The sequence below is a fragment of the Petromyzon marinus genome, chromosome 3 (genome assembly GCF_048934315.1).
Source record: "Petromyzon marinus isolate PM22_M1 ecotype Great Lakes invasive population chromosome 3, UKy_Petmar_22M1.pri1.0, whole genome shotgun sequence".
NCBI classification, from domain to species: Eukaryota; Metazoa; Chordata; class Hyperoartia; order Petromyzontiformes; family Petromyzontidae; genus Petromyzon; species Petromyzon marinus.
In genome coordinates, this window is record NC_133669.1 from 12,637,659 (window position 1) to 12,663,540 (window position 25,882).

The following is a 25,882-nucleotide window of genomic DNA, read 5'->3' on the forward strand; positions in this document are numbered from 1 at the left end:
ATGTTTAACATGTATTTCCATGGCCAGTGGAATCCATGTGACTATGTGCCAGGCCCAACAATATGTTCCCATGAAAGTCCAGCCTTGTCAAATCGATGCCATGGAGTTGCATAATTGGGCATTTGGACTCCCTTCTCAAACTGACCCACGCTTAAAGCCGGGTTGTATGTGGAATCGGCTGTGATGTCACAGAATAAATGTGAAATGCAATGCCTGCACCATAACGTAACTTGCGTAGGTTAATTTCCCAGACATCTTGTGTACAAAATATAAGGCAGGAAATTAGAAATATTGATTTTAACATAAAATATAATGCTAACTAGTATGCATGCTAAATTTTAAAACTGCAAGAGAATAATAAACGTAAGTATGCTATACGTATAAAATTGCAACATTTTAGTTCATCAATGGGTCTTCTGTACCAATGTATTCCAATAAAATGTATGTAAGCAGCAAAACTCCAGTTCAAACATTCAGATTTGATTTCATCATGCAAAACTTTGACTATAGGAGGTAAACTTTGATTTCTGTAGGTAAATTCAATTTAATCAGCCAGACTTTGATTTAAGCAAGCTAATTGTGACAACCGGGCAAACTTTGATTTCAGCAGACAGACTATGATTTAAGCATGCAAATTTCAATCCAAGCAGTTAGACTGATTTAAGCAGCCGAACTAAACTGGTTTTAATTTTCTGAGGCTTGGCGGTCAGGCCTGTTAAACATAATCCTCAGTGATGGTACGTGAATTTTTGTGTATGTTAATATACTGTACAGTAGTAGTTGTTTCCTGAACGCCACTCTCTGGCTGCAAAGGATGGAGACATCGAGTGTGCAAGTGGAATGAGCTGAGCCCACATAGCCTCAGCTCATTGAGCTTTGGCGCCAGGCTTTGGTGCTGTTCCTTGGATGCTCCTAAATTTTACTATATAAACGGCAAGAGAAGACTGACGATCGTGTATGTTTTAAACGAAATGGGTAACACAATTTAATAGAATATACTGCTCCCAATTGGAACAATCGGTAACGTGTTGACTTTCACGCTCATACTTTCTAATATTCTATAACTTTATGTAGAGCTCTCACAAACCAGCCGCTCCCTGTGTTCTCCAGGCTTAACTGAACTCTAACTGCAATTTCACCTTTTAGCGTCATCTGGGCTAACACCGCATGAGAATAGGGTCAAAAGAAAGCTGTCTCTGGTGTGGACCAATCAGTTTCAAAGACAATGCATCATATTATCAAAGTATGTTTTTGTTTGCATTCTGACCACAAGTATTGTGGTTAAAGCAAACATGATTCCTTGTAAAAGGTTTCAGTTTGGTGTTTTAACATCTCAACACCTGTTTTGTTGCCAGAAAAAAGGGGAAAAACCTATTCTCATGATTTGTTAACCTTTCCTAAACTTTTCAGTCATATCCTGTTTTTTGTATTGTTCGTTGTTGTAACGTTCTGACGTGTCCCGACTGCAACGAAGAGCTTTATAGCTTCTCCGTTTTCCTCGTCCGGTGTTAAATATTATTCGGATTATTTTGCTGCTATAAATCTCCACGTGATAAGCCACTTTGTTGAGCTGTTATTTGTGGCCAGGTCGCTTCCGAATAGAGCTATATAGCTCAGTCGGCCTGAGCTGGTAAAATAAAAACTTTTTTTACAGTTTAGTTTAAAATGATTTAAAAAAATAAAATCGATATTTTTTGTTTTAGTTTAAGCTAGCTGTGCCGGGAGTTACTTGGTAGGATTAAAAACAAATATGATCGTTTTATATGTAAGTGATTTCTTAACCTTTCCTACGCTCTGCACTCCTATCGTGCGTGCGTGCTTTCTCCTTCTTTTGCCATTGCTTGTTTGTCGTTGCGACGTCCTGGGAGCGCGCCCCCCGGCATGCCGGGGAACGTCCGCGACGAAGAGCTTCGCCGCTCCTCGGATTTCGCCCTCCAGTGGCACGCAAACCCCGTGACGTCGCGCGGCCCCACACAGTCCACAGTGCGCATGCGCGGGGACACCCGGCTCGCTACTTCCGGGTCGCGCGCCACACGTGGGTTGCCCGCACGTGGCTGCTGTTTTTTTGTTGTTGCCGCCGCCGCCGCTGCTTTTCCATTGCAAGAGCGAGCCGCAAGCGAGCCGCAAAGCGAGCGTCTTCGCCTAACCGCCTCTCGCCGTCGTCTCGCGCTGTGCAACCAACAGCAACAGGCGCCGCGTAAAGACTCGCAAACCTAAAAAACTACGCCCCCCCCCTCCTCCTCCTCCCGCATCGCTCGAGCCGCGCGGCCACCATGGCCAAGGGGAAGCGCGCGAAAGCGACGGACGTCGGCGAGGTGACGAGGAAGAAGAAGAGGACTCTTAACCCCGACGCCGAACGGAAAGCCGACGAGAAGCGAGCGAGGAGGAAGACGAGGGGGAAGGCGCTCCCCGCCGAGGTACCGTGGACACGTCCCTCCGCCAGACTCGCCTGCGTTGCACGTGGAGGTGGCAGTGACGCGTACAGACGTGCGCTTGGCAAATTAAACTGCAGTTACTGTACAGGAATGTCGCTGCTCCTGTAAGCGATTGTGCATCAATATTGCAGCGTTGTCTGTGTGTTTTTTTTAATGCACGTGTTTGTGGTGTACGTACTTCATTATACGCGCCATTGTGTGTGTTTTTTTATGCCACGTTTATTCCTCCGTTCCACCATCAAATCGGATCCTTTATGCAACTATTCGTGATGCAGCGTTGGCAATGGCTTCCAACAACGCACAAAGCGTGCAAAAAAGCACTCGGACTTTGCGTGTACATGTTATGCAAAACCCCTTCAGCAGTTCCTGAGGCGCAGTGCATTGTTGCCCCTCTTGTCAAAAATCTCCATCAAAACACTTATGAGGAAATGTGACCGGACTGAAAGGCAGCAGTGATGCAGAGATAAAACAAGACGTACGCTTCGACCGGTTTCGTCAATCGTGGTGCGCAAACACCCATAATGACATTCATCAGTAGCACTGCCCAAAAGAGTAAATCCTCATTGTGGACGTTTCGGCCAATGGCCCTTATTATTTCTTCTTGGTGTAGGCAGTATCCTGATTTGACTGGATAGAGTCGCATCCTCTCCCCCAGTCTTCCCTTCCCGCACCCCACGCGTTGCTTGCTTTACCTTACCACACAGCGCACGTCCTTACACCCCCCCCATATTAATCTCTCATCCATCCAGCCCCTCGCTCTCCTTACTCTCATTGTCCCATATTATTTGCTCAGTTCAATAGTGTAATTATTTTTGTACATTGAACATTAAAATGTTTTGGAGGTTAGTGACACTGACATATCCTTCATTAGACCTCCTTTGCCAGTACCAAAATATAATAATAGGGTTTTTCCCCTTTTTGGCGTCATCTGGTCGAGCACCAATTGGGTCGAGGCTCAAAAAGAAAGCCGTCCCTTGGTGTGGACCAATCAGTTTCAAGGACAATGCATATATTATCAAACCCTATTATGACATATCCTTATTAATTTTCCTGCACCGACGGATAGTGAATATCACGTCATGACGCAGGTGGATGCTGTTTGGGATATATACAACGAAAAAAATAAAACTTTAATTAATTGTGGGAAAGTACGGTACCATAGAGTAAATTTTTGGTTTCAACATGTTATTGATGGTAATAAATTAGTGATCTGATCTTTATTCTCATTGGGGTCTCATCTGGGAAAAATAAAGTTATAGCTATATCTGTTTAAATGAATCACTTGCTTATGGATCCTGCTTCCAAAAGTCAGTGCCCTATCTGAAGCGTTCGATTTCATCCTATTGAGTTAACTTGCTGCACTTGCTCCGCTAATATCAAGTTATTGGGGAACATTCAACTTCAGATGACTCTAGTTGACCTTTTTTCTCCCAGAACTCGAGTACATGGATAACTCCAGTCGAGTTTCTATAATTTTCTGAGTTACTCAATTTATGACGTGAGTTGGGCAAGTCTTTTCCAGACAAATTTACGAGTTAAAGGTTCACGACATAAATATTGTTATTGATAATTAGTGTAATCGCATGTTCCCAGCCATCTACAACCTTTTATATTCACGTATTTAATGATCTAGTTCCACTTGGCCAAAATTCTGATGTTGGGAATTCAGCCAGCCTGTGAAACCACTGCTCTACCGTTATTTTAAAAGGGTCATTATGCAACGAATGAAATGGGGGCCTTGTTCAATGTCCCCTTTGTAGTCAGGCACCTGGGTCCCGCAAACCCATGGACCCCCTTTGCATTTGCACTGCCTGGACACTCCGTAAAGAGATCATTTTGGCTTCCACTTGGAAATGACAGCCAACTCAAACCTTATTGAACGTGACCAGACGAGACCATGTAGCTGATTGTGAGTCCGTGTGTTCGACTTAATCCACCACCACCCACCTCGACAAAGAAAGATCACGTTAAGTCTCTCGTGTTAAAAGATTATTGTCACGCCCACATTTTTGTTTTTATCGCTAAAATTAATTGTACATCAAGTGGGGAATCAAACTCGGATGAAAACAATCATCATGATCCATTTAAGGAATACCCAATCACTTATAATAATGTAATTCTATATTTGACGGACATTAATGAGAGATTTCCATTTAGTTATTATTTTGTACTTATAGCGAAAAAAACAAAATGAAGTACTGGAGAATTTTAATATCAATGAAAATTCTTGGATATTGCTTAAATAGGTTTCCCCCTTTTTATCCCGATGTTTAATTTTTTCATGGTTTGGTTTTAAATATGAAAATTTTAAATATCGTAGCATTTTAAGCACCTTATAAATGCACATTTTTATCCTCATGGCGCTACTGAACTGCGCTATTTAACGTGTGTTTAATGCTGTCCAGTACATAATACCGAGCTGGAATTTTTTTAAGTGTACGGTGAAACCTTGGATTGCGAGCATAATTCGTTCCGGAAACGTGCTCGTCATCCAAAGCACTCGTATATCAAAGCGAATTTCCCCATAAAAAATAATGAAAACTCAGATGATTCGTTCCACAACCCAAAATACTGTATTCATATAAAAATTATTAATACAAAATACCTTTTTATATTTTTATTATTTAAATTTAATATTAAGTAATCAAATTTATTAATTACATTTTTATCGTGGCTGGTGTGAGAGAGAGGAGAAGGGAGGAGGGTTATTGTGTAGGACGACTTTCACTTGCAGTACAGTTACTAAACAACAGTCACTACACTTGGACGCAAAATTAAAAAAAATGCTTTACGCACACACACGTGGTCACAACATTATACTGTAGTAAACAGTATACACGTGGTCACAACATTATACTGTAGTAAACAGTATACACGTGGTCACAACACTATAGTACTGTAGTAAACAGTATACACATGGTCACAACACTATAGTACTGTAGTAAACAGTATGCACGTGGTCACAACACTATAGTACTATAGTAAACAGTATACGCTCGCACGGATGTTGACTATACGAGTGAGGCACGCCGACTGAGACCGAGCATGGGAGATGATTACCCGCAATCCCGCAGCGAGAGAGAGAGAGAAGAACCATTGGCTCAGTTGTGGTCACGTGACGCTCGGCAGACAAAGCGTATCCTGTACGTACTGCTCGTATTGCAAGACATCGCTCGTTTATCAAATTAATATTATTTTTTTGCTCGTCTTGCAAAACACTCGCAGACCAAGTTACTCGCAATCCAAGGTTTCACTGTACACCTATACATGTGTAGTGAGCGACTTCCGAGACACGTCGAGGAGAAGGCTTCTTATTTATTAAGAGCACACGAGGCGATACACTTCGTAACGCAGCTACACATAGGCGATCCTAACAAGCAGCCCATCTCCGCCATGCACTACGCGAGCTGTTCGACTAGCGGCAACGGAGATGGTGATGGTCTTGCAGAAGAACAGCCACGCGGTCGAAGACAAAGAGATGACGACGAGCAGCGACGCAGCTAGGACCCGCAGAACAGCCCCGAACCTCTGGTTCGGTCCCCCTTTCCAGAACCTTTAGGGCTGGTTCCCGGAGCTTCTCAACTGACTCCGCCCTTCACCTTTACCCCAGATACGGCCCCCCCTTATAATAAGGCATTATGTGATGCAGCCGTAACCGCAATTACCCCTACAGTCCGGCAGGTGTCACCCTGTCATTGCACGTGTATTGTAGTAAGAAAATATTGTACACATACAGTATAGTATTTTATTAAATAAACATACACAGAAATCGCACTGGAAATCTATCATGCTAAGAAATAAGCTACTTTGCAGAATTTTGTTGATGTTAGCTGCAATTGGAAGTCGCATGTTAGTGGGTGGATTGTTTTAGCTAAATAAACATCTAATTTGCTGTTTAGGTGTCAGAATACAATTTACATTTGGTGTATAGTGACTCATGCGTACATACAATACATGTATTTTTATTTAACCGGCAAACACATTGTACATTTCATGACTAATATTTACAGGAAAGTGCATCTTAAACCTTATACACTGGTTATCCAGTGATGCCCTGGAGTCTTGAAAAGGCAACACACTTTGGTGATTATTTCCAGATTTCAGCCCGACTCTAGCATAAAAAAACAAGCAGTGTTGCAAGGGTTTGAGCATTGAGTTGGTACTACTGAGATTCTGGATTTGAATCCAGGCAGCCACTTGTGATTATTAAATCAGGTTCTCAAGTGTAGCGAGTTGATGTTTTCAGCCTGTTCACAACAACTGCAACACATTAAAACAATATTGAGATCAATTGTCTTTTTTATATAAAATTTGGTAAAATTCCAGCTCTGAGATGGAAAAACATCACATTTACTGCCTTGCAACAGGCATTTCTCTGTTGCAGAACTTGTAGAATAGTGCGTTCCCGACGGTGTACATAACAGAGGTCGCCTGTTTAAATTTTGGAGGCAGTTTTACATTGTCATCTTCTTCCACTGTCCTCTCTCCAGCACACGCAGTTCGTGTCGTGCAAGAGGTTTAATGGTATAATGCCTCCAGCACAATTGGAGTAAAAGTGGGGAAATTATTAAATACATAAACACGTTAAAGTGAGTAGAGGTACAGTGAATAAATTATACCAAAATAGCTATTGAAGCTATTAAAATTACGTAATTTTATTCCATGTCGACATTAACACAGCTTTCCATGGTCTTGTCCTGCTAAACTATGTGTCTTAATCTCTATTTCTTATTGAACATTTTCTGTTGACTTGACTTGAATTCACCAAGTACAACAGAACCAATGTTTGATCTTAGCTCACTTTATCTTTATTTTTGTATGTCAGTCCCTCCAATCAAGATCACGGGTCCCCTGTGCTCCCCCCACGCATCAAATGCAACCGAGGTTACTAAGGCCACATTAGAGTGGTCACACGTCCACACCTCTAGTTAACGCGATGTTAGTAAGGATTATGTTTTCACGTTGTGTGTTTGTATGTTTTGTCACTGAAACGTACCCGATACTGCAGCCTGTGGCCCCTGTAAATGCTTGCAGGGGGCTGCGACTAGCAGTTTAGAACTGCTGCATTAAAGGTAACATCGTGCCCACAGCATGTGTATGTATTCTTGAACAAATATCCGGATCATTCACTGCCCTTTGCATTGCCTGGCTAAGCACGTGATGTCATTTTTCAATAGCATCGGATGTGTTCAGTGAACCTCAACAAGCTCCATAAATGATGGCTTGTCAACATGCACCAGTCAAGGGGTTTTTTAATATTGTAACAGTACATTCATATCCACAAATTAACCAGCATACAATAGCTGCCTGGTGTAATACATTTCACATGTTGTGACCCCTTCATGACGGAGCTTTTTAAGCCAGCCAGTCATTCACGTGCAAGCCAGGCATACATTGAATCATATGTAAGCCAGGCATATATTGCATCACATGTACGCCAGGCAAATGTTGAATAGAATGACTTGTGTTTTGTGTACGTCTCTTGAAATAGAACGCATGCTATTCAGTTACAGGGGTCTTTTAAGTGCAAGATAAATCCAGACTGAGATGAGATGGCTATGCACTGAGAATGGGCTCAGGTGATGTTGTGAAGAAAGTCTTTGAGAAAGAGGAAGGGAAAATAACCGGTGGGAGCTGGAATAAAAGGAAGTTGAAGTGTTTCAGAGAAGTAACTAGAGTAAGTTTAACAAAGAAGGCCACAAGAGAGGAAGAAACTGACAAAGAAATGTGACCCCATTTAATAGGAATAAAAGGAAGACGATTTTAACTTCCAAGTCACTGTGACATACAGTATTGTATTCACGACTGCCTTTGTTGTGGACATAATAGTGATGCAGTAAAATAATGAGCAGGGCTTAATTACAGCTGGGTGTGTCCGAGTTGGCAATCCAGAATGTTTCTGCCCACGGCACACCCCACATCCCCATTTACTGCTTGCTGTGGCTTTGACTCTACTCATCATGTGCCACCTCCAGACTACCAGTGAGCTGGAAGAAATTTACTAAGAACGCAAGTCCTGAGTTAGTGGTTAATGAAGAATTCTAAATAATATTTTCAATGTTTGTATTACACTTTTACAGATACACACTGGTCTTGGGCAGAACTGTCTTCGTCGTGACCTTGTGTAAGTGTGCCATGTAAACAGGAGTTATACTTCTGGTGCTATGAGATCAATGCTGAAATTGATCCAGTTTATTGATCTGTGGCTAAATGAACCTGAGAAGTTTTATAACCTTTTCATGGTTTTGAGTGTCAAAATGGTCGAGATGCTTTGGATGAGTGCATCCAATTGATATCTCTATGCATTTCAAATATTTAACATCAGTTTCATTTGTGATATTTTTCCAACAGCAATGATCTATCCACTGCTAGATGAAGGCCTCCATATTGTATTGCCTTAACATCGATCTGGTTAATGACATGAGCTGATCTGATTGCTCCATCTTAGCAGTTGTATTTCCCATTCCCCCCTTTGGCTGCTACTCCATTACCAGACACCCATCGGCCATCATCCATGTTAATTCTTGTGTCCAGAATGTTGACTTTTTAAAGTCTGTACGATGTGCCTTATTTGTGGTGTCCCATCATGCGCTCCTGCCTGTTAGTGTAATTCATCGCAAACATCTCTCCATGCTTTGTTGCATATGTTCAGTTTCTGTACCATTTTCGTTTTGAATGTCTTAAATTTCCTATTAATGTCAAAGCAGGTAATATGTACTCGTTGAAAAACATTAGATAAATGTTTGTTTCTTTTTAAAGTGAAATTCAGTTGTTCAAAAGCACTCTAGCTTGCTCTTACAAGCTTCTTTTGTTATTTTGTTCTCTGTTTGCCTTCAATAATTGTCGAAGATAAGCATGTTTTGTGGTGTTTTCCAATTTACTCCCTCCGAAAAACATTACATTTTTCAGCAAACTTGTTTCTCCGTGCATTTTCCACCTTGCCTTTGTCTTGTGAGTTGTGATGCTCAGATTTGTGCTGACTCTTACCTATGGACAGTGTATGGAAGTTAATGGAAAGAGTTGACAGCACAAAGGGCTTGTGGGAGAACGTTTCAGATGATAGGAGCAACAGAGGAGAAGCAGTGACCTCAAAGCAAAGGTTGACTTGGGGATTTGACACAAGGACCTTATTGCTGGAGCTCAGAGCTTGTCAAGAGGAATAGAGTGACATTCAGGGGTGAGAAATTATGAAGATATTGCTACATTGTCTGGCCAAATCACTTCAGACGTCAAAAGCAAGTTCGGGTTGAGCCTGGTTGGTACTTAGATGGGTGACCACCAGGGATCGTCAGACGTTGTGGGCCTGAAGATCCGAGGTGTGTCCAGGAGATGGCAGTGCTGAGTGTCGCCCCCTCGTAGATTTCGTGGATTTTCTCCGTGTACTCTAATTTCCTCCCACATAAGGGGCCATCCATTTAGTACGTACGCATGGAGGGGGGTTAACCCAAATGCGTACGCTTGCGTATGAAGGGGGTCTACTGACAATGTACGTACGCATAGGAAACGGGGGGGGGGGGGGGGGGTGAAGCCTCGATCATTTGTCTACATTGACCTTCAAATGAGCCACAGTTGAGTTACTTCTGCTGTCAGAGACAACAGAAGTGGGACTGGGAGAGGTGTCACACTTTGTGTGCCACCGTGCCCCTGACTGCGAGCTATCACGCAGCTCGCCAAAATAAGTGGCCCAAGGTACGCAACTTAATTATTTAATGCAGGCGGCGGTGGACTATCTGTTTGCTTAAACACGTTAATACTATTAATCCTTGATCGTTTCTGCGTGGATTAAATATCGGCCGTTCTATAGGATTCGGGGGGGGGGGGGGGGGGGTCAAATTTTGACAGATTTTTGCTTTCCTACTCAATGGATGGCCGAGAAAGACAACTGCTCATTAATAGGAATGACCAAACTTCCCAATGCCAGGGCCCCCTCGCCCATTGAATATAACCTGGCTTATGATTTGGCATAATCATTATTAAATGCAATTAAGACGGACACGTTGCGCGTTTACTGTTTTCGCTTCTTCATATGCAGTGCTGTGTACTGCTGTAAAGTGCTTCGTTTTGTGTGTTTCTTTCTCGTAAATAATCCTACTTGCTCACATGCTTGTTGGCACGTTGCTTTCTTTTATGAGATGCATTCATCCGTTAGGGGGCACTAGAAGCACAGCTTCGGTGTTTTTGGTGATTTTTTTCCAATTGAATGTTGTGGAAACAAAGAGATCATGCTGTCATGGACAGTCAGCCTCTTTCCCTGATGGAACATTAAATCCACAGTGTGTCCGAACATATACATTACCTTAATATATGCCTTAAATTAGAAACGTGTGTTATTTTTTTCTACAAAACCACCTTAAAGTACAATGGCACTTCGTCCGTCGACCCGCCAAGACTTTAATTCCCACCTGGAAACACTGTCTCGCCGCTGAAGCCACTCGTTCACAGCACACATCACTTTGACACTTTGTTTTTACTTAGTTGCAGAGGCATTTTTTGAAGGCACTGGGTGCCACCTCTATGTATGTATGTTGAACTTCTTTCACGCATCGTGCATAGCCAACCGTACTAATTGGAGGTGCGGGGGAAGGACAACAACCTAAACACAAAAAGCGGTTCTAAAATAAATTAGTTTTCATTGCGAGCATGGGTTTCCTCTATCTCTTTCGCTTTTCCCCGCAATTTGTCCAGATTTCTCTGGATATTTAACATATATGGATCTGTCAAACATCCTTAAAATAATTGTCTTCTAATACTACTATGAAACTTTGGCAATTCGTATAAGTAGTTTATGGTATGTTTTGCCACATTCACTTTGATTTTAGCACTACATGTCAGGCCATGAACATTTCAATCATTTCTTGTACATGGTCTAAAGTACTCATAATACAACGATGAGGATACAATACTCTGTCAAAACGTGGAAAACGAGAACATTTGTGGTTGCGGTCCAAGAGCCTTCTCGGACATTAGGGAGTGCTGCGTGGTTTTGGGTAATTGTACAACATTTTTAGTTTCGTGTTGTTCATGATGAATTCGCCTAGCCTCTGTGGTAGATGCTCATGTCTTTGGTGCTCTAGGGTAGAAAATGATTACTTGCTTTATTCAAACAAAGCTAATACGCATGTTTTGTACATAGTGAGACATGCCATTGGTATAAAGTAGAGCAAAATGAAGTGCTCTATTTTTTCAGCCACAAACCATAATGTTTAACAAACTGTGTGTCAAGCTTTGTTTTTTTGGTAAAGTCACGTAGAAATAAGTAAAAATAAAAATAAAATTACATAATATACGACGTTTCGATTGCGACACAAGCAATCATCATCAGGTAGAGGAAACACATAACCGCAGAGATATATATACAGACCTTAAGTAGGGGGAATTAACACAGATATACCAGGGGATACAGAGAGACGGAACGTCACACTAAATCAAACGGGGTTTAGCAAATTTTGGAAACTATATAAAGCAACACAGACGGTCGGTTAAAACACAACGCATGGTTTGGTTGAATACGCTGTTTCAAAGATTGTAAAATTGTAAGTTAAGTGTGAAATTTAAGATTGTGATAGAATACTTACCGTAGAGAGACCTATGGGGGGGGAGACACGCGCACAGTTAAGAAGTAAAGCAACACTGTCCCGAGGCTTTAAGAAGGCCAGAGATGGAGGAGGGCTAGGACTCATAGACAATGGGACACAAATTTGCATGATATAAGTTGTCAGGCACACAGTTGTCAGGCACACACAGAGAGGGGGGTGAAGCAGCGCACACTTAGAGGCACCCAGGTACACAACCATAGGTAGAGACAACACAGCGACATAAATCTAATTCAAGACACAAAGGTAGACACACCAGCAGAGAACACAAAGACATAGATTTCATACCTCCCCGAAGAGGTGGTTCAAACTAGATTCATATATTATGTAATTTTATTTTTCTTATTTCTACGTGACTTTACCGAAAAAAAAACAAAGATTAATTCCTGCAGTCACGAAAGCATCAAATCTAAACTGTGTGTCATTTAGTGGTAATTTGAGACTGGTTGTGTTATTTATTAGTATTCCTTTAGCTGCGCTTTCAGTTGCTTCTAGTTGATTACAATCACAATACAACTTGTCATGTCATTTTTCAAGATTAATAACACCCAGCGCCCAACATGCAGCTAGTTCTCCTTTTTTTGTACACAATATAGTATATGAAATTTTTCTCCACATATTTTAGTTCCTCTTGCATTCAGTGAATGCGGTTTGGTTTTAGTTTCACAATGATGCATTCTGTGGTGCATTTGCCATGCACTGATGCATTCTGTATTTGTGACAGGTTACGTTTAAAAGGCTGTGACCAAATCATACAGAATGCATCCCATTTCATCATATCTCAGAAGCTAATGAGTATTGAGGCTGTGCAGTGCTTGAATGGGTGTTCCCACCATTTGCAACCTGGAGCTACATGGCGGGCAGCAGAGGGGCAGTGCAACAAATGACATTGTTGTACTGTACTTCTATGCACTAAACTTTATCTTCGCAATCTCAATTCTTCACTGAAGTATGGTCAGATGACCACCATGACCTGAAAGGTGTGTGGAGGCCCTGACACAAAGGGCTTTGTGTACATTTATAAAGCCTTGTTATTTTTGCTGAAAGTAATTTCCTGCACCAGTTGAGCACGTGGTAGCGCTTATCTTCTTTCATACAACACTGAGCCAGTGATGGTAATTCCACATTCCTATAGCGGTGGCAAGTATATCCATAGGACAAGCACTATTGACTTCCCTACAAAGTGCTTCTCATTTATAAACCCCCTGAGGATTTTTTGTGCTGAGTTAACCCCTGACCAGGATTTGAACTCGCATCCTTCCGATTATTCGGCCCAAAATGAGCTCGTGAGCGGGTCGATCTCTAGCCGAGTTAAATGAGTGTTTGGTTTGCGCGTGTTGGGGAATGGTAACGTGATAGCTCATGCACGGTACTCTTACTATGCCAAAAATATGCTTATATTTGTCACTCTGCAACCCAGTGCCACTTCAAATTAACATCTGAGTATGTTCGCCTGTTCCCCCCCCCCCCCCCAACAAGGTGCATATCATGTTTAATGTAACTAATACTTCCTTTTATGTGCATAACAATTGACCGTTGATGGAATGTCGTGCTACATTACGTTAACACTCTTCAATGTAAAACAATTGCATTCCATACAATACACACTCTGTTATTCAAAAGTGCTGTTTTAGAAGGAAGTGAATGCTTTGGCGACCTACATTGGGGCACCTCCTTCACCAGCCTGCGTGGGTCAATTTGGTTATTAAGTATGGTCAAACAATCCGCGTGACCAACACGGCATTGGGCGGCCTTCATCCAGCAGTGGATTGACAAAAAGGCTGTGAATTACGTCTTTGCGTTGAACGTGCGCCCAAGGCAAAATACACAGCAGGTCCTGTGCTAAAAATATATCAAACATTTTTGAGTGTGGCCGAGTTTTTCGCAGAGCAAACGCCCATGTCATGTCAGGGTACTGAGGCAAAACCACTCGAGACCTGGGTTTGCCCTCCTTCAGTAAAAAAGTTCGATGATCTCATTATGGGCTCCAGAGTGGAACAAACACTTGACTCTGCAGCTAAAAGGGCACTCGCTCTCATTCCTCTAGGGCAGATAAGAAAAATGTACTGGGTATGACGCTGGGCCCGCATTTGTTGTCTCGTGTGGCCTCATTACAGGGCTAGCTACCCCCAGCCAGAATGTATCACTGATGCTGGTAAATAACAAAATATTTTAATTATTTACTGCTGCTCAGTGCAGTGGGGCCCAAGGACTGGTTCAGATATCACTCGCCAATGATGTCAGTCGTGGCTAGGAATCAAACTCCGGTTGCTGGTTTCTTTGTGCAGTGCGGTAACCGCTGAGCCATCTCTTCCACCCAACTGCTGCTAGTTTTGGAATACGATTACATAAAGTGTGGCCGTCCAACTGCCACCTGGAGCGCATTCACAGACATGTTAAAAAAGGAAGGTGTCGCTCATGTACTGAATACCAAACCAGCCAAAGAGATTGCATGACGTCACAGAGGTGTTGAGTGAAGCCGTATCGTGTTGAGTGAAGCTGTATAGTGTTGAGTGAAGCCGTATAGTGTTGACTAAAGAACTATGCAACACCAAAACGAGTGGCATGACGGGAGCGTAGGTGCCGTTTACCATTGAGAGAGTATGCAAACAATTGCAAATATAACATTATGGATTTGCCCCTCCCCATATTTGTAAAGTGAATTTACTTTCACTGACCTCGCTATGATCAAGAAGTGATGTTAGCCTGAAGCTGACAGTTTGAACGCTATTCTGTCTAACATGCATGAGTTGGTTTAACATGTAGGCTTTTGCGACCAATATCCATAACAGAGGTTTTTGGGTTAGATCGCGTGAATATAAAAATGTGTCGTTAAAACCCGCTACCACCTGACACAGCCACAAATCTGGGTGTCGCCTGATGAAGCTAGTTGTAATTACTGGCGAAACGTCGTACTCAGATTGTAAATGTGGCTTTGCTCTCCAACACACCGGTGTGCTGTATTAGTGACAATTTGGCATGTTCTGTTTACGTGACAACCCTTACAAGTTGGCTGTGTCGGGTGGTGGCGGGTTTTAACGACACATTTATATATTTACGCGATCTAACCCAAAAATCTCTATTATGGATGCATGAGTTGACACATACGAAGATGGAAAATAAATAAATAAAAGTTATGTGTGAAACATTTTTCAAAAAAACTAATCACATTGTCACACACCATCACACAGCAGGTTACTTTTTACGCAAACTTCAAGCAGCATAATCTAATAATTTTAACAGTATGAGGCCGCCAGGCATGATATATAACTTAAATTCAAATGGGGTTTTCCCCCTTTGTTCATATGATGTGCCTAGGAGATGGTGGTAAAACAATGCATTAACTTGAGGAGCTTTGGGTGTTACTCCCTTCTATATGTTGTGAGTTTTCTTCAAGTACTATTAATATTGGCTAAACGTTCAAATGCAAGTCCCTTCTGGAAATGAGTTGACCCCCAATGAGGCTCTTCTGGGTAAATGCTTTACATTATTATTTTGGCTTGCTCGTTTTTTTTAAAGTAGTGTTCGCATGGACTGAACAAATGACCCTGTAAATCAGCTTCAGTTGTAAACCCAGGTGTTGAGAAGGGTACCCTCAGAGAGACCATATTTCAAGAAACTGTAAGTATTAGCTTTGATTTACAGCTTTCGTGACTGCAGGGATTCATATTCTTGGTTCTTTCGGTAAAGTCACGTAGAAGGGAAACAATAAGATAAAAATATAAAACAATAAAATTCTCACGACGTTTCGACTGCAACACAAGCAATTATCATCATTGGAGAAACCAAACGACATGTCTCGGATCGCATTCGTGAACACAAAGCAGACCTAAAAGACGGTAGGACCAACACCTCGGCCATGGCAGATAACTGTTATAATTTAGTAGGCTCACATGACATTGACTTCTCCAAGACAGAGGTTGTTTGCAAGCCATCTGGCTGCCATGAGAGATTCGATCATGAGGCTATCCACATATACAAACACAGAGATAATTTCAACCGAGAAGATGGATTCTGGCTTAGCAATCATTGGAAGGATTTGATAAACCATTTCAGGTCTTACTTCATTGTTCACGCTTACGGTGGCTTTCAGACCGCATCCATTATTTTCGTCTCCCCCCTCTTTTCTGAACATAGATGGACTCGTCCATCTGAATAACTGCCAAATCGCTCTTCTTGGTGCTAACATTTAAAAAACAACGCCACTTTTTTCAAATTTTATTGCTGTGGTTTTTCACACCTGATGATGATTGCTTGTGTTGCAGTCGAAACGTCGTGAGAATTTTATTGTTTTATATTTTTATTATTTTATTGTTTCCCTTCTACGTGACTTTACCGAAAAAAAACAAGAATATGTAAGTAGTAGCCTTATTAATGTTTACACTTGTGTTTACCCATTGTCAGCCTGTAATTAAAATGTTCCAAATGCTGTTGTGGTGTAACAGTTGGCACCCTGGCTTCCAAATCCATAAGTCGATCCCCAGACATGGTTAGTTGATACAATGGGCAAGTTCCTTACATCCATCCCTCTTCCCTTACTCGCCTTTACCATACTAAAGAGATGAATGAGTAGAACACAGATTGTCCATCGGCAGGTCACATGTGGTGGAGTAAAATGTGGGTTTTCCTCCTCTTTCAAAATCTCTGGACAGTGGGGAAGAGCTCCCTCTAGAAAAAAATAGGAATATGGGTTGTGAATAATAGTTATTTTTGTGCATTTTAGATATTTTTAAGAAAGCATTGTGGATTAAAGGCTTTCTACTGCATCACAGTTGTATTTATGGGGCAGTGTTGGTGCAGTAATATTTGCACTGCGTTAAAAAAAACCTCAGTTCAATTCCTAGCTGTGGCTAAGCATTGGTGCTGAGTCATATCGGAACCGGTCGAGGACCCCTCCTTCTCCCTTCGCCAACTCGAGCTGATGGGCGCGATGATGTGCTGTCAAAACCCATGTAACCGATACGGAATGGAGAGGTCGTCGTCCAGGAGATGACAGCTTTTTGTACAAAAGGGCTGTGAAATAAATACAGGTTTTCCTCGCTTAATGCATGTGCAGTTTGCGTGATTTCGCGTATGTGTAGCTAACCTATTGCTACCCAAAATTCTATATATGGGGTTTTAATTCACTCATGCGGCTATGCAGTCAGACGTGATACAACAGTGTGTGTACTGTATGCTCTAGTTGGCAGGGAGCTGTGTTGTGCGTTTTGCTTTGTGTACCCATTTGTTTCCCTTGCATAACACGAGGGAAACGTGTATCTGTGCAGGCACATGCCAGGATTTGAGTGGCAATTTTCAAGAGAGACTTTGTTTCTGTTCACTGCACGCAATGTCCCACCTTTGCTTAATGCGTGTCACCGCAGATGACACATACCAAACAAACGGTGCTTACTGCCTAAGGGGGGACCCGTATAAAGAGGCATTGTTTTGTTCAAGTGCTCTTCCGTGCATTGGTGGCTGCATATGTGACTCAGGGGTCAGAGCACTGAGCCTGCACCACTGAGATCATGGGTATGAAGCCAGGCCAGACACCTGTGATTACACTTGGTTCCCAAGTGTAGTCAGGTGATGTACTTGCTGAACTTATTTGTATTTGGCTAAATTCCATCGTTGAGTTGCAACATTTTTAGCTGGATTGGCATGTGACAAACACAAACAGTCGTTAAAGGTCATTAAAAGGTGTGTCCCTTTTGTGGATTTTGAGGTGAGCTCGGAGGTAGTGCTGTTTGTTGTCTTATGAAGAAGTCTGACAGTGATTCACTGTTTGTTGTAGCAATTGCTTTGTTTCAGCAATCCGAATTGAAATGTGTCAATCTCATGACATAATGCCACCACCACGATTGGAATGACACGTTAATAAGTCATTTCCAAAATATGGGTGAGGGGGGGGCAAACTCTCTTGCTGTAATTACAGGCTTGCTTTTGTTCGAGTTCTATTGAGAGACTTACCCAGGCACGGCCACAGTACACACTGGGAAGCTGCGTTTTAAGAACTGACACTTCCCCTTTAGTCCACTGCTACAATGTGATTCACGGCAGTTAGTAAATGTCCACAGCGGTCTTGCTTTTAGTCACGGTAGGATGCCACTAGTTGTGAAAGGTAATGCTGTACTGTGGTGTTTGCGGGGGCGTGGGTGATAGATTAAAAAAACTGCTTTTGTTTGTGAATGGGAGTACGAGTGTCAATTTATGTTTGGTACCAACGGCAACGACGTGTGAGGGCTACAGACAACACAAGTGGCGGTGAACGGTGTCCGAGTTCTGCGTTCACCAACCCATGTTGACCAGCACGGTGAAGTATATGGTCAAACAGCCCGCATGATATTCCTGGTTCTTTCGGTAAAGTCACGTATATGAATCCCTGCAGTCACGAAAGCTTTAGATCGAAACCCGCATGATCAACATGAGGAAAAGCCTTTAATCTGTCAATTGATATATTTGGAGCTCTACATTGTGATGAATGTTATTTATTTATTATTGCGGCACTATGCTTGCTGTAGATTATTGTAAAAAGACACAAGACGCTTATTGCTTGTAGAAAATAGAACTCGACAAACTCAAAAAATGTCACTCAGCCATGCAAGTTGTATTTCAATAATGCACGAGGAGACATTGGCAGCACCATCCTTCACAATGACATCGATCAGACTAAAACAGACGCAAATATAGGTTTGAATCGCTTGCTGAATTATCGTTAATGAAATTAAATGCAAAAAAACATTGTATAATTATTATTATTGTATTTCAGTAGCTACATTATTGGCAAATAATGTAAATTGTACGTTAGTAAAATCTTTCAGTGCAATATATGCTATGCCTTGTAATTATTTTTGAGTATGATAACACTGTCACAATTTTTTCTATTTTTTGTTCCTGGGTAGTAAGTGTTATTTCCTAATTGCTTATGCCTCAAAAGTAGAGAAAATGGCTATTATTCCCCACAATCTTTGCTTTTGTGGCCAGGACAGTGATATTTGGAAATATACCTATTTTCCAGAACATTCCAGATCGATTCAGTGCTGAGTAAACTTGGAGTAACTTCTATAACATTCTAGAACTTTCCAGTAATATAAATAGTAGTATAAATACAGGGGCCATAAGCCCACCAGTTCAGTTTAGTTCCAGCTGCCAAAGTGGATACATATCTGCATTTTTCTGAGATGGCATCAAGAGGCTGCAAGCATCCGGCAGACGCATTTTGCTATATCTGCGGCCAATTTATCAAGACAGGAGCGAAAAAGTACTTTGTGGAAGCATCTGCTAAGATGTGTGAGGCCTACAAGGCATATTTCGGCTTGCCTGTTGGGGATCAAGACAAACCCTGGGCACCTCATTTCACCTGTGAGCAATGCTAAAAAATTCTGGAAGGTAAGATGGACAATTGTTGCTCGGTTGTTTATCTTATAATTATTTTTTTATAATTTTTTTAAAGTTTTGAATTGCAAAATGTTTTACAATTTTCAATGTTATTGAAAAAATATATCATATATGAAAAATGTTGCGAGAATCTCTTACACATTATTCATGGGTGAAATTAATTTATTGTTGTAGGATGGTACAGAGGGGAAAAGTGAACCATGAAGTTCGCTATCCCAAGAATTTGGCGGGAACTCACTGACCACTCAAGCACCTGCTACTTCTGCATGGTGGACCCTTCCAAACGTCGGACTGGCAAGAATGTATCTGCTATCACGTATCCGGACCTTCCTTCATCCATCGCCCTAGTGTCATACTGCCATGAGCTCCCCCTTACCCACTCTTGCGGAGAGAGAGCAGCCGTCTTTAGAAGAGAGCAGCAAGTCGGAGAACGAGGAAGACGTTGTAGATCCAGATGACAATTTCAGAGGTGGAATTGAGGGAAACCCATACTACCCCAACCAAAAAGACCTCATCGACTTGATTAGAGATCTTGGTCTCACCAAGTCGAATGCTGAGCTTTTGACATCTAGGCTCAAGCAGTGGAACTTGTTGGATAAAAGTGTGCAAGTCGCAGATCGGAAGAAGCGTCACCAACCTTTTTGCAGCTTCTTCACTCGCCGAGATGGGATCTGCTTCTGCCACAATGTGACCAGTCTGTTCGAGGCAATCGGAATCGCCTGTAACCAGAATGAGTGGCGCCTCTTCATTGACAGCTCATCCAGGAGCCTCAAAGCCATGCTGCTCCATAATGGTAATAAGTACCCGTCTCTTCCCCTGGCTCACTCGGTGCACCTCAGAGGATTACAACAGCATCATGACCTTGCTGGATGCCTTGTAGTATGATGAGTACAGCTGGGAGGTCATCGGAGACTTCAAAATGGTGGCATTCCTGATGGGTCTCCAAGGTGGTTTTACCAAGTTTCCCTGCTATCTTTGCCTTTGGGACGGCAGTGACACCAAGGCGCACTACCACAAGCGGGACTGGCCACAGCAGACCGAGTTCTCTGTGGGGAGGAACAACGTCAAGTGGGAGCCACTGGTGGACCCCCGGAAGGTGTTGATGCCGTCACTGCACATCAAATTGGGCCTTATGAAACACTTTGTCAGAGCTGTTGATAAGGAGTCGGCAGCTTTTAAGTACCTTCAAGACTTCTTCCCTAAGCTGTCTGAGGCAAAGGTCAAAGCCGGTGTCTTCGTCGGACCACAGATAAAGAAGATCCTGGAGTGCAATGAATTCCCCAAGAAGCTCACTAGTGAGGAGAAAGCAGCTTGGGACAGCTTTGTCGCAGTGGTTCATGGCTTCCTGGGCAATCACAAGGTCGAAAACTATGTGGAGCTGGTTGAGGCTCTGGTGAAGAACTACGGCACAATGGGCTGTAGGATGTCCCTCAAAGTCCATATCCTTGATGCTCATCTTGATAAATTCAAGGAGAACATGGGAGCGTACTCGGAGGAGCAAGGCGAGCGCTTCCACCAGGATATACTGGACTTTGAACGCCGCTACCAAGGACAGTATAACGAGAACATGATGGGAGACTACATTTAGGGGCTGATTCGTGAAAGTGATTTGCAGTATAATCATAAATCTCGAAAAACTGCTCACTTATAAATATTTCGTAGTCATTTGTATATTACTTTAGTATAAATACATGTTAATTTTGATTCATATGTTTTTTTCTGACTTTATGTGAACGAAACGACACAAATTCGCCCATATTCTCATTGAAAATAAGTAAATTTCAAAATATCATTGTCCTGGTCACAAAAGCAAAGTTTGTTGGGAATAATAGCCATTTTCTATACTTTATAGGCATGAGCAATTACAAAATAACACTTACTACTCAGGAACAAAAATTGTGTTACACAGTGTAATGTGCCAAATGTTTTGAGGTTACAAAGGTATATAGACGATACAAGTGCTTTCAACTTCACAAATACATATGTAAAATCATTCATTTTCTGAAAACAAAATCACAGGACATGATATATACTTACATGGTATGGAGGTGATTAGGGTTTTTTTTCATTTGTTAAGCCTAAGTATTAAATGTATCACTTCCAAGAAACACATTCTTTATTCCATACGCACTCCAGTATATTATTTAGGCAGCAAATACACTTTCATATCTATAACTAGCCATCGTCAATGCCTTATTTTTTTCCAGCGTGTATAATCAAAGCATAAAGTAATGAAATATAATGCATATACTTTTTTCTGTTTTTTGTTAGATTTTTCACATCAGAACGCGTTTCGTCAGTGTCGTGATTTTTCAGCAGCAGAAGTTGTGGGACGCATTTACTGACTGAACTTTGTCAGGGGGGAAAAAACCATTAGGGCTTTGTAAGGAACATTTACCCAGTAGTACCCCAGAGGGGTGCAAAATCAACAAACTCCTGAAGTTGGGATTAGATCCAGAGTCAGTTCTCAACCCCCCTTACCTTTAAATGCTAAATGCAACTTGCATTCTAGAGTACATGTACTGTATTACCAGCGTGTCTGTGTATACGTAATTTTGTATAGTTGTCGAAAATCATTTATGGAATTGTTAAAACGTAGCAAACATTTGTATCCATGAACCAAGTATTTGTAAAGTAAAATGACAAAACAGGTTTCTGGCAAAATATTTACTCTTACTATTTTAAATTAACATACAATATTACATCAATAAATCTGCTGGCAGTAGCCCTCACCATTCCGTTGACCGGGCTAAAGAACTTCGGCTCTATTCCTCTCCAACGCGTGTCCGCTCCACCGCCTCCACGGACAGCAGTGCAGCGCGCTCAGCGTATTGTCTAATTTTGAGCTGAAATTAATTCGAAGGCAGCGATATATGATTGGCGTGACACAGCTGGATGAGTAGGCCATGAGCAGGGCCAGCCCTCTGAGCGTCCTGTGCAGGCCGGGCCGCGTCGACAGCCACTCCGCCGCCTCTTTATCGTCGTGCGCGGTGATGAGGTAGAAGAGCAACAGCACATAGTAGAGTGTCCAGAGCGAGAAGTGAGCCACCACGGTTAGACGCACGAGGCGGAACGTCGCTGCCTCGGCCGCCTCCTCCTCGTCCTCCTCCAGTGAGCGGTTGTGCGGGCCAGGCGGCCGCTCGGGACGCAGGGGACGGCGGTGGATGCGGCACGCGAGCATGAAGCTCACGGCCACTCCGAGCAGCGGCACGAGGAAGCCGGCGAAAAAGTCAACGGCGTCCACCAGCCGGCGAATCTGCAGCCGCTGGCAGTCGAGCATCTGGTCACTGTTGTTGGCGTTGTCGTAGGCACTGCCGCCGCCACCGTCCTCTGAGTTGGTGGGTTCAGCTCGGCAGGCGAAGAGCAGGAAGGCCGGAAAGACGGCGAGCAGTGCGCCACCCCACACGAAGCTGCAGAGGTGGCGCGCGTTGTGTGCGCTCACCATGGGGTTCCGGGGTAGCGCTGCCGCAAGGCTCGCGTCCAAGCTGAGCAGTGCCAGGGAGTAGGCGCCGGCCAGCGCGCTTATGCTGAAGATCACGAAGAGGGTCAGGCAGGTGGGCAGCTGTGTTTGGACTGACGGAAGCTCCGAGCCTTCGCCCAAGCCCTGTCGGTGCCAGAGCAGCTCCGTGCCAAGCATCTGCCCAACGGCGACCAGCAGCTGCAGCAGGTTGGCCAGTGCCAGGCTCACGAAGTAAATGTCGAGCGCTGCCATGGAGGCGCGGTGGTGGAGGTTCACGAAGACCAGGCTGAGGTTGTAGAAGAGGCCCAGGGGAAGGAATGCCACGAGAAAGGTGATGGTGAACACCGGAAGGGAGTAGTTGTAGGCCTGGCACAGGCCCTCCGGGGTGGCGTGGGACTGTTGGGGCTGCAGCTGCAGGCCGAACTCAGAGCCTGAGCATGCGTTGAGGGGCTGGAAGACAGGCTCCCGGGAGCAGCTCCACATGGCGCTTCGCACCGGCCTGCTCGGCTTGACATTCCACGCCGCGAGGTCAGGGGTGGCTCGGAGCGTGCGTGCAGGATTACCGCCGAGCCCAAGCGGCTCTCACATGTTGCTCGTTTGAGACTCTCGCCCTGTTCAAGAAACACACCGGAGTGGCGTTATTTGTGTAATGTGGTTCTTTGTTCCACCACAGAGGTGAAAAAAAAGAGGTCAGAAATCTGGAACTTATCAGAGGTTATTTTTAGGCATTCAAAAAATAAAATATCTACTGCTTAATAAGGGGCACTGGCTGCTGTGGAGTCAAATTATTAAAAACCTGTGAACAGTGACCAAAGTCCTATAACTGGCATGCAACACTTGATTGTGGTTTTGTTAAAATGCCATGTAAAAGCCACTTAGAACATAGTAATGGGTTGAACATTGGTAAAATTCAAAGACTACAGATTGTTTTGAATATTTAAATCGCATGCAAACAAAAAAAAACATTGCTTCCTACACATGCAACTTCAATAGGAATCGATACATTGATACATTCTTTGACCCCTAATCATGCTAGTAAAACGGCACTGTATTACCCCTTTCCAAGTGGGTTATAACTTTGAGAGGTGGAGGTGTTAAATGTCAGCATTAGCAATGCACAGGGAAATATTGATTCTATACTGGAATAGATTAATATAATATCTTGACTTAAAGCTTCTGTGACTGCAGGAATTAATATTCTTTGGGTCTTTCGGTAAAGAGAAAATAAGAAAAATAATAATATCACGACGTTTTGATCGCAACACAAGCAATCGTCATTAGGTGATCGTCATCAGGTGATGACGATTGCTTGTGTTGCGATCAAAACGTTGTAATATTGTTATTATTTCTTCTATTTATGTGGCTTTACCGAAAGACCCAAAGAATAAGATTAATATTACATAAACTGTGATTTATGTCCAGCCAGAAGTATAAATGGGTATACCATAGCTTGTCAATTGGTGGGTAGAGTATGGGTACTCCCATCTATTCAAAGATTTCAGGCCAGGTTGGAAGTGTAGTCCATCATACCCACGAGTGGCTCTCTATAACTAGATAGTGGAAGTAATTCTTCCAACACGAGTGTTAGCGACCGATTGCAAAGCTCTGCCTTTAACTAATTCTCCAAAGTAGAATGATCTTATGGCTTTGTCATGCAACCTTCCTAATATTAGGTGCCTGCTCCCAAGCTCCATACTGTCACTTCATGCTGAGCTGTCAGAGCTTGAAACATGGCAGTTACCAGCCAAGTAAGAGCAGCGCTCGTAAAACAATTACGAAAATAAATCAGAAAAATTGTGTCGACTGAAGTTCAGAACACACATTCACATTGGACTCTGGAGCGATGTTCCAATGTGCGTTGAGTGTGACAACAAGGACCGTGGCATCGGTCCCATCCGATTCGAGAGATGTTTGTTCGTATTCCTTTTGTTAGCCATCAAAGTACATGAAAACAATGCCTGGTTTATGATTAAAAACATGTACAGGATGGTAATGTAAAATTGCAGTGGTGATGTATTAAAGAGAGAGTTGTGCCAATGAGTGATATTTTATTTTAAGCCCTTCTGGTTAGTTTTTATTCCAGAAATCCTTTGTATTACCTATGCATGCATACATACTGTGGACAGTACATGTGTGCGTGTACTGGCAAAAGGTATTTCTCCCAGCTAGCACAAGTCCACTGTCATGTGAACCATATCCATTAGTTAATGAATCATAAATGTCAGTGCGGTGTAATGTTGAAATGTTTTCATGTTAAGCACCTAAGCGCTTTGTATTCATTGATGTAGTCTGTCAACGCCACGACTTCCCATATATAGGTCTTTATTCTCTGGACGTCGGGGTTCAGTCAACCTACAGTTTTTCATTGTCTTCTAAATCCTCTGAAGATCACTCGGGTTCCATTCAAAGCATGTTTCTAAATATGTAATAATTTCTGTAGTAATATGCACAGATGCATACAGGCGTATATTTTGAAACGTTTACATCAAAGAGTCAAGACAAAGCGTTCTTCATGCTGAAACAGCAGTCCTCAGTTGATGCTAGAAATTCTACATTACTATGACAGGGCTATTCTTTCCGTTAGAAAACTGCTGTTTAACTTTCACAGAATGGTACTTATTTTAAATGATGGGCTGAGTTGACTCCTGACCGAGATTTGACATTGCACTCTTTCCTATTGAGTTAAGTGTTCTTACCCAGTAACCACAGTGCAGAGTCCCTGAATGTTACCAACGTGTAATGCTCCACGATTTATAATTAAGCGAGAGCTCGCAATTGATGCATTCTATTTCATGCGTTGCGTTTGATACATTGTAATAGAGTGCATTTATAATTGCAATTTTCCGCCATTAATAAGTCCGATACAGAAGGCCTCGCCACGCGGTATCTATCAGTCACGGGGGTTGTTTGACCAAATTTCACCACACTGATCCGTGTGGGTTTGGCGAAGCGGTGGGCCCAGGACCAACTCGGACATCACCTTTCAATTTAATCGAACCGAAAGCCGCTGGGTTCTT

General features: G+C 42.7%; 2 protein-coding genes across 2 annotated transcripts in view; one reads left to right on the forward strand and one right to left on the reverse strand.

Annotated features, from left to right (window-relative positions):
• Nucleotides 1–1,976: 1,976 nt before the first annotated feature.
• The window catches only part of CHLSN (cholesin), a 69,297-nt gene continuing 45,391 nt past the window's right edge, over nucleotides 1,977–25,882 (forward strand). The window contains exon 1 of the mRNA XM_076074231.1: nucleotides 1,977–2,417. Within this exon, the coding sequence (XP_075930346.1) occupies nucleotides 2,274–2,417 (144 nt within the window). The 5' untranslated portion in view covers nucleotides 1,977–2,273. The remainder of the gene's footprint in view (nucleotides 2,418–25,882) is intronic.
• Nucleotides 18,591–23,348, reverse strand: LOC116954049 (G-protein coupled receptor 146-like). The gene has a single exon (XM_076074224.1). The coding sequence runs from the start codon at nucleotides 23,346–23,348 to the stop codon at nucleotides 22,155–22,157; it is 1,194 nt and encodes a 397-aa protein (XP_075930339.1). The 3' UTR covers nucleotides 18,591–22,154.

Coding starts and splice junctions, on each gene's coding strand:
- LOC116954049 (XM_076074224.1), bottom strand. CDS start 23,348: ATGTGGAGCTGCTCCCGGGAGCCTGTCTTCCAGCCCCTCAACGCATGC.